Source organism: Pseudophryne corroboree, chromosome 9 (genome assembly GCF_028390025.1).
Source record: "Pseudophryne corroboree isolate aPseCor3 chromosome 9, aPseCor3.hap2, whole genome shotgun sequence".
In the NCBI taxonomy this organism is placed as follows: domain Eukaryota; kingdom Metazoa; phylum Chordata; class Amphibia; order Anura; family Myobatrachidae; genus Pseudophryne; species Pseudophryne corroboree.
In genome coordinates, this window is record NC_086452.1 from 167,994,540 (window position 1) to 168,010,346 (window position 15,807).

The 15,807-nt window shown below is 44.9% G+C and overlaps 1 protein-coding gene across 5 annotated transcripts in view; it reads right to left on the reverse strand.

Moving 5' to 3' along the window:
* Positions 1–11,799: 11,799 nt before the first annotated feature.
* Positions 11,800–15,807, reverse strand: part of PKN2 (protein kinase N2) — a 308,544-nt gene continuing 304,536 nt past the window's right edge. For all 5 annotated transcript variants that reach the window (XM_063939946.1, XM_063939945.1, XM_063939944.1 and 2 more), the window contains one exon: positions 11,800–15,771. In XM_063939946.1, the coding sequence (XP_063796016.1) occupies positions 15,568–15,771 (204 nt within the window). In that variant the 3' untranslated portion in view covers positions 11,800–15,567. The remainder of the gene's footprint in view (positions 15,772–15,807) is intronic.

Genomic DNA, 15,807 nt, shown 5'->3' on the forward strand with positions numbered 1-15,807 from the left:
GCTATTGCTTGAGGGTCTCTCGACCTGGAACAATATCTCTGAAGCTTCTTGTTTAGACGAGATGCCATCATGTCTACTTGAGGAACTCCCCAAAGACTTGTCACCTCTGCGAAGACTTCTTGGTGGAGGCCCCACTCTCCTGGATGGAGATCGTGTCTGCTGAGGAAGTCTGCTTCCCAGTTGTCCACTCCCGGAATGAACATTGCTGACAGAGCTCTAACATGTCTTTCTACCCAGAGGAGAATCCTTGTCACCTCTGCCATTGCCGCTCTGCTTTTCGTTCCGCCTTGCCTGTTTATGTACGCGACTGCTGTTACAGTGTCCGACTGGATCTGCACGGGATCTTGTAGAAAAGATGTACCGCTTGTAGAAGGTCGTTGTAAATGGCTCTCAATTCCAGAACGTTTATGTGAAGGCAGGCTTCCTGACTTGACCATTTTCCTTGGAAGCTTTCCCCGTGTGACAGCTCTCCAGCCTCGAAGACTTGTATCCGTGGTTATTAGGACCCAGTCGTGAATCCCAAACCTGCGTCCCTCTAGTAGGTGATAACTGTGTAGCCACCACAGGAGCGAAATCCTGGCTTTGGGGGACAGGATTATTTTCCGGTGCATGTGTAGGTGGGATCCGGACCACTTGTCCAATAGGTCCCACTGGAATACCCTGGCATGAAATCGGCCAAACTGTATGGCCTCGTAGGCCGCTACCCCATTTTCCCCAACAACCGAATGCATTGATGGATCGACACGCTTGTTGGTTTCAAAATGTTTTGACCATTTTCTGGATTTCCAGAGCCTTTTTCACTGGAAGAAATACTCTCCGTACTTCTGTGTCCAGAATCATCCCTAAAAATAACAATCTTGTCGTCGGTTCCAACTGCGACTTTGGTAAATTCATGATCCAACCGTGTTGTTGGAGTATTGACAGGGAGAGTGCGATGTTCTGCACCAACTGTTCCCTGGATCTCGCTTTTATCAGATCGTCCAGATAAGGAATTATATTGACTCCTTTTTAACGAAGGAGGACCATCATCTCCGCCATCACCTTGGTGAATACCCTCGGTGCCGTGGAGAGGCCGAACGGCAACGTCTGAAACTGGTAATAGCAATCCTGCACTGCGAATCTCAGATAAGCTTGGTGAGGATAAATGGGAACATGCAAGTAAGCATCTTTTATGTCTACTGACACCATGAAGTCCCCCTCTTCCAGACTGGCAATCACTACCCTCAGGGATTCCATCTTGAATTTGAACCTTTTCAGGTAGAGATTCAGATTTTTCAGGTTTAAAGTCTGTCTGACCGAGCCGTCCGGCTTCGGAACTACGAAGAGGCTTGAATAAAAAAACCTTCTCCTTACTGTGCTAAGGGTACCAGGACAGTGACCTGATCCTGACATAATTTTTGAATTGCCGTTGTTATTGCCTCTCTTCCCGGAAGAGAAGCTGGCAAGGTCGATTTGAAAAATCGGCATGGGGGGGGGGACGTCTTGAAACTCTAGTTTGTACCCATGGGACACTATTTGTAAGACCCATTGGTCCAGGCCAGATTGAATCCAGATTTGGCTCAAAAGTTTCAGACGTGCTCCCACCCGAGTGGACTCCCGCAAGTGAGCCCCAGCGTTATGCTGCAGATTTGGCAGAAGCAGGGGTGGACTTCTGCTCCTGCGATCCGGGAGACGCTGCGGATTTCTTTCCTTTTCCTCTTCCTGCAAAAAAGGGGGAACCTTTGGCCTTTTTGTATTTGTTGGGCCGAAAGGACTGTATGTGAGAGTGATGTGTCTTTTTCGCCGGTGTAGGTGCATATGGCAAGAATGTCGACTTACCTGCGGTAGCCGGCGAGACTAACGCATCCAGCCTATCACCAAACAAGGCCTCACCTTTATACGGGAGAGCCTCCATATTTCTTTTGGAATCTGCATCAACATTCCACTGGCGAATCCACAACGCCCTCCGAGCCGATACTGCCATGGTAGCGGTTCTTGATCCCATGAAACCAAATATATTTCATGGTTTCTAGTACGTACGCAGCAGCGTCTTTGATATGACCTAACGTTAGAGTATCTCGTCTCCATCTATTGTGTCAATGTCTAATGACAAGTTTTCTGACCACTTTTCAATAGCACTACTCACCCACTCACAAACAATGGTAGGCCTGAGTAGTGTCCCATTGGCCACATCAATAGATCACCTCACTCACTTGCGGTCTGTCGGCTCCTTAAGTGAAGCCATTCCAGGCGCAGGGAGAAACACCATTTCTCTTTTATGACAGGGCCCTGTCTAATGCGGGGTGACTCCCACCTTTTTTGGAAAAAGGTAAGCTGCCTGAATTCCTTTTGGGAATCCAAAATTTCTTTTCAGGTTAAATCAGACTCCCTCTAAGAGACTGTTCAACTCCTGAGGTGGAGGGAAAATTACATTACTTCTTTACTAAAGTAAACCCTCTCCTTGTGGTAAGAGGGGGCTTCGTAACTTCTAACACCTCCTTTATAGCTAAAACATGTTTTGAATGCTTTTTTGCTAACTTAGGACATATTCCCCTGGAATCGCTAGTGTCGACACAGGAATCAGAGTCCGTGTCGGTATCAGTTTGTACTACTTGTGCAAATTTGTATGTGACCCTGAAAGGTCCCTGTGGATGAAAGGCAGAACTATTAAAAATCACTTCAACAGATTATTTTCATTTTCTGTATGAGATTCAGTCCAACCTCTTAACGATATGATTCACACTATCATGTAACCTTTCACCCAGTCAGGCTCTTGGTGTCATATTACACCTGTGTCCCTAACATGTCTCCACAGTTCCCTGCCACAGACATGTCACACATGTGCACAACCACACCAGACACTCCGGGACTTATAGGGGGACAGACCCACAGTAAAATCTGTCAGAGGAACACAGATAAGATTTGCCAGCTCACAACCCAGCACCAGTAACACAATGTCTGTGAACACAAAATGCCCACTGATATTCAGCACTTTTATAATGTTAATCACACAATTATATAGCATCAAATTCACTGTGCCCCCCCCCCTGTTTTGCACCCCGATACTTGTTCAGTAGTGGAGGAGGACCAGCGCTGTCTTTGCAGCCTGAGAGAGAGAAAATGGCGCTGCGCAGTGTGCTGGCTGAGGAGGAAGCTCCACTCTTCAATGGTGTGTTTCTCCTCAGCTTTTGTAAGGTTATTTTTATACTGGCGGGGGTAAGACTGTGCCTCAGCAACTTATGCCCCTTATTTATGCCAGTTTCCATAGGTTTCATGCTAAAGTATACAAAATATTACCAGTTTTAGTGTGCAAAAAAGACCCCTATATTGCAGCTAGTTATGTATATCAGAGTAGCGCATCCAGGTTACTCAGAAACAGTGAATAGAAGAAAAGATAGATATACACACTCCAGCGCTAAGGAGAATACCACATTCACAATTTATATTCAAAAAACTCCATGCGGAAACACTTATCACCAGTGTGAATAATAAAACAATTGGTAGTACTTAACGTTTAGGGAAGTAATCAACATAAGAGCAGATTGTTCTTAATCCGTAGATTTCCACAGTTTACCATGTGAAAAAGAAAAAATGTATAATAGTGCAGATTATTTAAAAAGGATTTCAGATTTTATTAAAGAGATCCACTTACAAACACAAATTTTGGATTGAGCCTGATATAATTCCCAAAATGGCAAATACAGCATCTATCAGGTGCATAAATTCCAGGGTTGTAATAGGTCTTTCATGCAGACTCCATGGTGAAGTACACGGCACCATAAAAAAGAAATATAGATAGTGCAAGTATGTAAAGACAACCAAAGTTTTAATACTCATATGCACTTACAAACACTTGACAGAAACACAGCATAACGGGTTCCCCACTGGCAAAACAGCATAGGCAAGTTCCTGATGTCCGAGGAATTTTCCAACACTCACTTCCGGAATGTGAGTGCTGTGTCAAACCCAAGATCTTAAGCCACGCAGGGTATCCCTCCTAAAGCCACGCTAGACGCGTTTCAGACCAAAGTCCTTCCTTAGTAGCCTACAAATTTGTGTTTGTAAGTGGATCTCTTTAATAAAATCTGAAATCCTTTTTAAATAATCTGCACTATTATACATTTTTTCTTTTTCACATGGTAAACTGTGGAAATCTACGGATTAAGAACAATCTACTCTTATGTTGATTACTTCCCTAAACGTTAAGTACTACCAATTGTTTTATTATTCACACTGGTGATAAGTGTTTCCGCATGGAGTTTTTTGAATATAAATTCTGAATGTGGTATTCTCCTTAGCGCTGGAGTGTGTATATCTATCTTTTCTTCTATTCATAGGTTTCATGCTGCCCAGGGCGCCCCCCCGCACCCTCCAGTGACTGTGTATGTGTGGGCAACATGGCGCGCTGCGCTCCCGCCAGCCGCGTGTTACCTTTAGCCATTACTTTCTTGATTGAAGATCTGTCTTCTTTTACTCACCTGTCTTCTGGCTCTGTGAGGGGGGTGACGGCGTGCTGTGGGAGTGAGCATCTAGGCACGGCTAGCGTTCAGTTCCCTTCAGGAGCTAATGGTGTCCTGTCAGCCAGAAGCAGAGCCATGAAACACTTTAGGAAGTTGGTTCCTACTTCTGCCCCCTCAGTCCTACGAAGCAGGGAGACTGTTGCCAGCAGTTCTCCCTGAAAATAAAAAATCAGGATTTTGGTACTTACCGATAAATCCCTTTCTCCAATTCCACAGGGGCCACTGGAGCGTAGTTACAATGGGGAAATAGTAGGCAGTAATTGGGAGCTGGCACTTTAAAAATTCTCACACTGTGGCTAGCTCCTCCCCTACTATCTCCCCTCCAAGCCAGTCTACGTAAAACTGTGCCCGAGGAGAGCTGGAATAAACAAACCGTAAGGTAGAGGAGGTTAATGACGCCCTGTAAACCAGGATAACCTAAACCAAACCTGGAACCGAACCTGACAAAAAACCAGGCTAGCCTGAACTCAACAAGCAGTCATATGGTGATCTGCATACAGTTAAGCAAAAAACAAGGAGGAACAGCGCTGGGCGGGCGTCCAGTGGCCCCTGTGGAAACGGAGAAAGGGATTTATCGGTAAGTACCAAAATCCTGATTTCTCCTTCATCCACTAGGGGCCACTGGAGCGTAGTTACAATGGGTACGTCCCAGAGCTCCCAAAACGGGTGGGAGAGCGCTGAGAGTCCTGTAAAACCACTCGGCCAAACTGTGATGCAGAGGCCGCGAAAGTGTCAAACTTGTAGAATTTGACAAAACGAATGTCGGTCCGACCAAGTAGTCACCCGACAAAGTATTCATGGAGACCCCACGGGCAGCTGCCCACGAAGGTCCCACAACGCGCGTAAAGTGCGCTGAAAAGGAAAACGGAGGCTCCCGAGCAACCGCCAAGGAGACTGTCCGATTGTCAGATGTATCCAACAGCCTAGCATATGCTGGGACCCCGGCTATTTAGTACGGGAGCATCGTACAGAACAAAGAGAAAAAACACTTCGTTGAATAGCCTAAGACCTCTGTAGAGAGAGTCGGCGAGCCCTGACAACATTCAAAGAGGACTGAAATACACTAGTGTCAGATTTATATGAAAAACGTACATCCCCTCTGGAAGGAACGACCGCTGAGGCCGAAGTTCAGCCGGGGGAGTTGTCAATAGAGTACTCTCTGAAAGAGAGGCCGAACTTACGGCCGCCAGGCAAATCTCTTTTGGAAGAAAACCGAAAAAGGAAGAGACCCAAAATTCAGGTCAATGTGTTTTGAAGCGCAGCCGAGCAAAACCTCCCAGAGAAACCCAAGATGACGGCTGAATGGTAACTGAAAGAAGGGGAAAACCCCTTTTTATCCTTATTAAGTTCCTTAAAGTTTTTGCAAAAGCGAGAAGAGGTAACAGACTTCTGAAATTGGGGCCCAGTAGGCCTAACCGAACTAGGGAACTCCTCCCTTCTGAGGTCTCGTGAACAGTCACACGGTTAAACGAAACCAGTGTAAGATGAACAAAGAAAAGGACCCTGTTGAAGTAGACAGTCCAGTCGAGGTAGGAGCCAAGGCTCCTCTACTGACAACAAGTGTAGCTGTATCTTCAAGTCATGCGAGGCCCAACCAGAGCCACGGAGAGGACTAGCACGCATATTCCCTTCCTGTGTTATCGACCGTGAGGTAGAAATAGAAAAGGAGGCAGGATAGAATAACCCGAAACTCCCAGGAACCCTGAGGTCATCCTCGGCTATTGCCGCCAGAGCTCACGTCCGAGAGTAGGAAAGGGTTAAAGAGTCAGTCAGAACGCCCTGAGGTCGATCCGAAATCTCCGCCCATAGCGGACCAGCTGACCAAACTCCGGGGAATGTTCCCTCACTCGGGAGTCTGACCTGGTGGCTTGACCTGGAAAGAAGATTGTTGTCCCCCGCTCAGAGGGGAATGTAGGCGACCACTCATGCGTCGCAGCTTGACTGAAGAAATAGAGTACCTGGTACCGAGGAAGGAAAAATCCCCCGACGGACCCTGTTGAGAAAACGTTTATGAGGAGCATAAATTGGATCTGTGTCGAACCAGAAGCTCCTGGATCCTCCGGATCTTCAGAAGCCCCTAATGTACAGAGTGGGATAGTAGCAGTAGATTGTCCTATTAGGGAACCAACGTCACCTCCTGCCCTTGAAAAAGAGTTATTCTGTGATCTTCCTGAACCCTGTGGGAGCGGAAGAGAGACCGAAAGGAAAGGACTGACAGTGAAAATAAGAATCCTATAATGCGAATCTGAGAAAAGCCCGATAAGGAAACCAGCGAAAATCAGTAAACCGGCATCTCTGAAGACAAGGGACACGTAAAACTCCCTTTTTTGTTCAAACTAGCAATCACAGACTGAAAGGATTCTAAGGCCAGAATAGGCCTGGCCGAGCCAACTGGCTTCGGAACGTGAAAAGAAAACCAAGGCCTGAGAACAGTCCCGATTCAAATGATATGTGAAAAACAGGGAACAACACCCTTTGCGATTAGAAGCATATAGAGCGCCACCTGCATTATGACTCGTCATTGTAAAGCGGCCGATCCATGCCGAGGGACTCCTGAGACGGTCGTACCCCAAAATCCAGTCTGTAACCGCCCATGCCTTGTCCCACCGACCAGCGCCTACCCTGGGACCCTCCAGGTGGTAGGAAAGTCTGACCTGTAGTGGGTGTATAGGATGACCGAAAATCAGACTGGACCGAGGATGTTGAACCTCTGCTTCAGCCTTTATACCCTGAGACCCCCTGGGTACGGAGATATCGCCCGTGTGGAGTCGAAAGCTTGAAAGGGTACGGAAAAATCTAAAGGAAAGACCGATAAAGGTCTGTCTTGGAGCTGGGGCAGTAGTAGGAGAAATCAAAGTGGACTTACCTCCAATGAAATCCTGCAGAAAGTTCCTTCCCCTGAACCATCTGCCCCGTAGGATTTCATGTTCACCTGTCACTGTCGCAGCCCCAGAGGTCGTCGGGTTAAGACAGTCCAAGCGAAAATGCAGGTTCCGAGTCTACAGACGTTGAGACCTCCAAAGAACATAAAGCAGAATCGTGATTCTGACCTGTACCAAAGTATCAATTGATCCTGATGTAAAACATCCAGTAACCTAGAGGACAATTGTTCCACAACCTACCTGCTCCGGACAAGGTAGAACCCTGCTGCCGTATATGTGCTTTCGATGGATCCCTGAGCCAGGTTGCCTCAGGAAAACGGCAGCTTGTTGGGCCGGCGATACATTAAGGGGTATACCCTAGAGAGGTTCTGATACCCTTTTGTGCCGTCTGCGGGGAAAGGATAGGAAAACAAACATTGTTTGATACCTTAAATTGTGTATTCGGGTGTCTGCCGGCCGCCTACCGGAGCATGTCCAGCTACTCCGAAACTGGACCAGTCGCTGCCATTTCGTCATCGGCGTCGAACCCTGATGGACTTGACGTGTCCGTCTCCTTTACCTGCAGTATCAGCCGAACTGCTGTACAATGCACCTGGATATTCTGAGACACTGGTTCAGACTCCCCAGAAAACAGACATCATTAGTATTGTAACATGGAAGGTTAACAAGGTTCCTTTAGAAACCTGGAGAGGTGAAATGACGTACAAGGTCTCTGGTTAAAAGCGACATTACCTGTATAATCTGAGCTGTTCAAACAGGAGTGTCATGCAGGTGCGTGGAGGGCTAAGCAGATGGCTCCACCGCATACTTCACACCTAAGAGGGAATTCTTTGACTATCCCAGGTGAGACAAACTAAAGGAGAAAAGGTGGTTAAATAAACACAGCCCTATGTAAGGTCTGCACTATAATGTGTGACCGACACGATTCAAATAAACTTTCTGGAGCAGCGGAGACCTGAACCAGTAGCGCTGCGCTGTGGGACAGGAGTCTTAGCCACTAGGCTATAGGAGCTCCCCTTAAAGTTTTTTTTTTTTTTTTTTGGATGTTCAGATACCCGCTACTAGCGTACTGAGCCACATCGCTATTTGTCTGATGCCTTAAATACATTCCCCAAATTACTAATAGCATTAGTAACTAGTGACACCAAGGAATAATAAAGGGAAGGCAACACCCCACCCTGTATGTAGTGTACCGCTAATTTAGGTGCACCAGAAGTTTCTCGGAGGTTGCGCTGGCTTTCCAAAATGGTGACCAGCCTGCGAGAAAAGATGGGGGAAAATGTTATGTGGCAAGGTGGGGTATTTTGTTATTAGAAAACATTGCGGAAGTGTTTGTTTTATCCCCTATATATGGTATTGTATGTACATATCTATATACATACCCACACACACTTATGTTTATATATATATATATATATATATATATATATATATATATATATATATAAACATATCTATCTATATACATATATATATATATATATATACATATACACACATACATACACACACACACACACACACACACACACACTCACCACAGTGAACCCAACCGGGTAGAGAAATACTGTGTATGTGAACCTAATAGGGTAGATAAATACTGTCTATGTGTAATAGAGCAGGTTCCCTGATCTACAAGTATAAAATGCAGGGCAGAGGACTCCCCTGCAGGGAGGAATGTAGCTATATTTCAGCAGCAACAATGCCTAGAAAAACTAAAACCCCCAGAGACAGGTGTGTTGCCTAGAGACAGTAACCGAGCTGGGAGCCGCCGCCGGGGAGCCCGCTGTTATAAGCTATCACCCCCCCTCATACCTTGTACTATGCACAGAATCCTCCCTGCACAGCCAGGAGAGGAAATGAGCTTTGAGCGGCCCGGGGAGCGGGGAACTGTGGAGCGGCGATGTCATGCTGCAGCGGCGAGAGCCCGCCGTACAGAGCGGGAGTTAGCTCCGCCCCCTTGCTTCGGCGCCAAATTTGAATCCACTGCATAGTCAGCGGAAAGCGTCCTTGTATTCCCCGGCCGCCTCACTTAGTAAATGCATCTCCCCGGCCGCCTGTATGCTGCGGCCGGGGAACGGAGTGTGTAAATGTATCTCCCCGGCCGCCTGTATGCTGCGGCCGGGGAACGGTCTTAAGTAGAGAGATGCATCTCCCCAGCCGCCTGTATGCTGCGGCCGGGGAACGGTCTTAAGTGGAGAGATGTATCTCCCCGGCCGCCTGTATGCTGCGGCCGGGGAACGGTCTTAAGTGGAGAGATGTATCTCCCCGGCCGCCTGTATGCTGCGGCCGGGGAGCGTGGAGTGCTGCGGTCGGGGAGAGGAGAGCCTGTGCATTACCCGCAGGGAGAATGTATTATATATCACCCGGCTGCCTATGCTGCAGCCGTGTAGTGAAGAGCGCTGAGCCCGCTTACAGAGCGGGCTGAAGCTCCGCCCCCCACATAATGGCGCAAAGTTCAAATCAGTAAGTGCGCCTACACATTAAATCAAGTAAAAACATACATCAGTCTGGAGGGGGGAGATTGTACTCACCGCTGTCCTGATGTAGTGTTGTCAGGAGCCGCACTCAGCGGTGTCTTGCTCGACCGATCGGCCCCGACACGCGCCGCAAGCAGCGGTGTCCGGCCACGTATATTGTGCTGTCGGAATCTTCTGCTGACGGAGTGACCCTGACACGCGCCGCACGCAGCGGTGTCCGGCCACTGATACTCACCGCTGCCGTGCTGCCGGAATCTTCTGCTGGATGGAGTGGTCCCGACACGCGCCGCACGCAGCGGTGTCCGCCAACTCAGGAGAGCTCAGTGTCTCCCTCAGCCGGGGCCCATCCCGAGCCGCACGCAGCTGCGATGGGACCCCGCCGGCAGCTCCCGCGGTGCAGACTGGCAGTGGCAGAGCTGCCAGTCTGTGCATGTGTGAAGAAAAATAAAATAATAAAGAAAAAAGTAAAAATTCTTCAGCTAAACCCAAGTGAACCAGCTCACCTCGGGCACTAAACTAAGACTGGCTTGGAGGGGAGATAGTAGGGGAGGAGCTAGCCACAGTGAGAGAATTTTTAAAGTGCCAGCTCCCAATTACTGCCTACTATTTCCCCATTGTAACTACGCTCCAGTGGCCCCTAGTGGATGAAGGAGAAACCTAACATAAGTCTTTTCAGAGAAACTCAGTAGAGCTCCCCTGTAGTGCATCCAGTCTGCCTGGGCACATTTCTAAAACTGGGGTCTGGAGGAGGGGCATAGAGGGAGGAGCCAGTTCACACCCTTGAAAAGTCTTTAAGTGCCCATGGCTCCTGCGGAACCATCTATACTCCATGGTACTGAAGTGGACCCCAGCATCCTCTAGGACGTATGAGAAATCTATATTCCCTTACACATGAAACACGTACATTCACACTAGGGTTAATTTTGTTGGGAGCCAATTAACCTACCAGTGTATTTTTGGATTGTGGGAGGAAACCAGAGTACCCGGAGGAAACCCAAGCTAGCATGGGGAGAATACACAAAATCTCTGCACAGTTAGGTCCATGGAGGGAATCAAACCCATGACCTCAGTGCTGTGAGGCAGTAATGCTAACCATTACACCACAGGTTCTCAAACTCGGTCCTCAGGACCCCACACAGTGCATGTTTTGCAGGTCTCCTCACAGAATCACAAGTGAAATAATTAGCTCCACCTGTGGACCTTTTATAATGTGTCAGTGAGTAATTAATACACCTGTGCACCTGCTGGGTTACCTGCAAAACATGCACTGTGTGGGGTCCTGAGGACAGAGTTTGAGAACCACTGCATTACACCATCCGTACTGCCCAATACACAGGTTTTGAGCACCCCTCCACCCTCACTTTTGTTCTATGCATCCCTAAGAGCATTGTATTTTTCTACCCTTCTTGATTTAATAAATCAGTAATTTATAGCACATTGTATCAGGCCTTTCCTAATGTACCGTACTCACTGACCATAAACCCTTAGATCAGGAGGATACTTAGTGAGTGCAACAAATTCCCCTTCCCATAATATGAAAATGTGTAGTCTAACCACGTGTCGTGGACCATTGCACAGGTGGGTGTCATCTGTATGGGAAGTCACATAATGGGGAGTTTGGCAGTACTGGAGGACAGGTTTAAGAACTATAACTGCATTCAATATACTTAGGTGTTTGATAGTGATAGGTTTGTGTGACATGTTTATTTTATTTTTTTCAAAAGCTGTGACAAAATCACTTACAGAACCATTGACACCAGCAAGCCAAGGTCAGTCTGCCCAGCATCAACAATTGGAGTATTTACGGATTTCGTTTTTTCTTGTGGGGTTCTTTTGGGGGGAAGGGGGGGGGGGGGGAGATGGGTTAACTAAATAAAAAAATAATAAACAATTGTTTTAAGCAAAGGAAACAAAAAAATTATTACATGAGACTTGAAATCTATTTGAAAGGATTTAATTTGTGCATTCATATGACTTAATGACTGCAAAAACACTCCATTGTAGAATGACATTTCTTAAAGGCACATTTAATATCAATGCATAGTGTACCATCCTAAAAATACTCTAATTTCCTTACAAAGTGCTTTAGCAGCCACTTACAGCTATAGCAAAATATATTTACAATCTAGAGTTTAAAATCATAATTTGCCTAAAAATAGTTATTTGTATAAAAAAAAAACAGAACAAAAACAAAAAAACGAAAAACAAAACAAAACCCTTCTAAAATTAGTGCTTCTTTTCAGCTTACGTTTGTGACATACCCCGGCATATAATGTCTAGTGATTCCATTAAACTACAAGTTATGTACATTATGTGGTTTACATTGATAAAATGTCAGTTAAAATGCTAAGAAGCCTTTCTGCACACAGCTGTCTTACTACATAAAACAATCAAATAGAAAAAATGCACCTCAAAAGCATAGTATCTAAAAATAAAGATTTACTAACAAAAAACAGTACAAGCTCATATTTCCTTAGTAATCCCATGCTCCTATCATACAGCTGTGTTTATGCAGCAGATATAGGAGTCTTTTCATGAAACAGTGAAAAGTGACTAAGTGGAGAAGTTGCCCATGGCAACCAATCAGCTGCTACGTATAATTTTATACAATGCATTTTATGAATGTTACCTCAACACTGATTGGTTGCCATGGGCAGCTTCACCACTGGCTCACTTCTACACTTTTTTTCACTGCTTCATGTATAGACCTTTCATAGTTTCTCAAAGAGGCAGCCATTTTGTTGTTTATGCCAATATTCACGAAAATCCAGACTCAATTCTAGGAACATCCTAGAGGACTACGGAACATCAGTCATGTGACCAGTTCCTGTCTGAATGACTGCATTCTCAGGAATATTGAGGCACATAACAAAATGGCATCCTCTGCTGTGTACAAAGAACAGATGCAGTTTAAAACGCTGGATACAGTTCTTTACACTTTAAATTAATTTACTATAAAATATTTGGATATCAAATGACAATTCCTTGATACAGAGTTTCTCACCAAAGCGGATTGATTTTCACGTCATGTCTAGCCGATGTGAGGTACTTCCTGTATCCTACCATCTCCAGCCCAGATAAACAAGGAAATATGAGCGATCTCAGACACACACAAGACATTTACTAGTTTCCGAACTCTAGTAAACAAAATATATAATATTAATCTCTCTACTGTTGGAAGGGTCCAACAGAGCCCAACAGTCAGTAAAAAGGCAGAACATAAGCTTTATCTTCAGGCTTTGAGGTACAGCTACAATTAGTGTTACAATAGGATTATAAAATATACAATATTATCAAAAATATTTATACATTCTGTTACAACATATTGCGTTTACCCTCAGATGCGTAAGAATGAGAAATCCAGTGGCCCGAGTGTTGGTTTAGTGTACTTTTTTTTAAAAATCAAATAGTAGATTATCTCCCGTCCATGTGGTCATTGCCAAGGTGTTCACACCCAGAAAGATTGCATGCTCCATAAATACTAGTGTAGGGTATGCATAAGATACGTGATCGTAGCTTAGGTACAGGCTGACCCAGAAAGCACTTCATCTCCAAGTATTGGAGGCCATCTATCAACCCTGTCATTTTCAATTACTAAAGGAGCACTTTGTAAATTAAAACAACTGCACGGTTACAATTTGGGGAATACAGCAATGCGTGGGATATGAAAAGGAACAGTTACTAAAAATATAGGAAACGCAAGAGCTTTTTCTGAGCATTTTCTCAAGCAGGAGCACGATCATTTAAAAGCAGCCCACAAGCCTTTCTGTTGACTGAAATCATGCCATCTGTACTCACTGATTGTCGCGTGGTTAAAAGATTTAAAAATTAAACTTGCATTTTTCTTTTCAGAAGGAGCCCAATACACAGTCTACAGTGCAAGTACCTAGGTACTTACCACGGTGCACATGAATATGCTGTAACCTTGAGCAACCAAGTTACTAGTCGACTTTATAAAGCAGAAAGCCAACGTGTGCTTAGTTGCTACTGGATGCTATACTGCAACATGAGTCCTAGTACAGAACAGAAACATTTTCACTGAAGTCTGGTACAGACTGACTGTTATTTTCAATTTAACATGTAAAATGCATTTGTATATAGTCACAATTACAATGATAGTTTATCTGACTGTTCCCCCTTTCATAGAAGTAGTGTGTACATCATGCAAATGTCTTGCTCTTTCCTCGGCTAGTGAATTCATTGGCACAGTAGCCATAACACCACTGTTGAGCAATGTGTTGGTTGACACACTGACATCTATGTAGTTAGAATGCTGCAAGGCAAAGTATTTGGCAAGTGACTTTGGTACACTTTGTGTAATTCCCTGTTGGAAGCTCATGGTTGTCTCACAAGAGTTAAGGCATTAAAAAAATATAACAATGGACAAACTTTTTTTTTTCTCTCTCTAATAAATATTGTAGGACTTCACATAAACAAGGCATCTCTTGTTGCAGTTCATTAATGCAAACCCAAAGACAACGATGAACAGGACAAGATGTAGACAGATAACTTGTGGTATTACATTCAAAGGTGGACTGCTGTGCTAACTGGCTTACGGACTTCTGCAATGCAGAAAACGCAGACAGCAGCATATTGCAAATGCACGGTGCATCCATTGAAACCTGGGCAGAAGGCGGTGGGTTGCAGCTACATTAGAGACTACATTTTTTTGTAAACATGGTTAGTTTGATCAAGTACACAATGCACAGACAATCATTTATTCAAGTAGCCAAGTCTACTTTTCAGGATATCCCTTCTATAGGTGTCTTATCAATGCCTCAGTCGAATCATGCCTGACCCTTATATAACCAGCAACACTTAGAATAGTGTTAGCAGTAATGGAGAGATGGAGCTAGTTGTCCTTTTGTGTTCTAGTTCTCTATAGTGGACGTTCTACTGTTGCACTGTTGGTTTCTGGAAAATCTATATGTTCTGAAAGAACACTAGCTGCAACCAGTGTCTGTGGAGTCAAATTAGACAACGACCCAGGTCCAACACAATAATGAACTGTTAAAGTGTATTACTTCACCAAAGCAAAGCTCATTGTAACTGAAAACCAAATTAACTCTAGATGCCAGATCAGTACATTATATGTGGTAGATTACAGACTTTTGACCATCCGAGTTTTAGAGGCTCTTGCTTGAAAAGTTTTTTGATCGACCTTACCCCAAAAACATTTAGAGATCAAGGTCTATGTAAAGCATAATTTCTTCTGTTTGGAAAGTAAAGAAAAAAAAATTCTAAAACATTTAACAGTATCTTCTCTGGGTAATGAAAAGGATTATTGCAAAGCTTGAGCCTTAAAGTTGCTAAGGCTGCTCCTTGAATTTAACTTTTAAAATTAAATATATTTGTTCTAGACCAAAGTTCTGTTATCCGCAAGTAGAGAGAGTCAGCAAGAGGATGGAGGACAGATATGTAAGGGAGTATTGCAGGGCCTGCATCCTTGTGTTAACAGACCAGGTATAAAAGTTGCTTTCCAGTGCTCAGTTATAAAAATAATATGGGTGTATGTTGGAAGTGGCCACTCTGCTGTAGAGTTCACACACATTTGTATTACAAAGTACTTTAAAAAGAATCTTCATGTGATTTTAAAAGAAAAAAAAGTCAGGAGCTGTAGATGGCACAAAGCAGTGAGGAACGATTTGCTTTTTCGGTTGTCATATTGTGAGCCATGTCTCTCCAGTTTCACAGTGTCCCCCTCTCTCAGCACCAATCCGCAACATAGTCAAAATCTCTGAATGCTTCTTGCTCATCCTCTGTTAATAACCTTGGCTCCCGGGGAGGGGTTAAAATGGGGGCTTCTGAGGTAAATTCATCGTCAAAATTGCTCACGTCCTCCCGTCCTTTGATTGTGGGCACGAATGGAGGTTTCACCTTCTTCGCCAATAATGCGTGCCAGTCTATATGCTGCCAAAATAAAATAAAGACATATCAAATGATGCA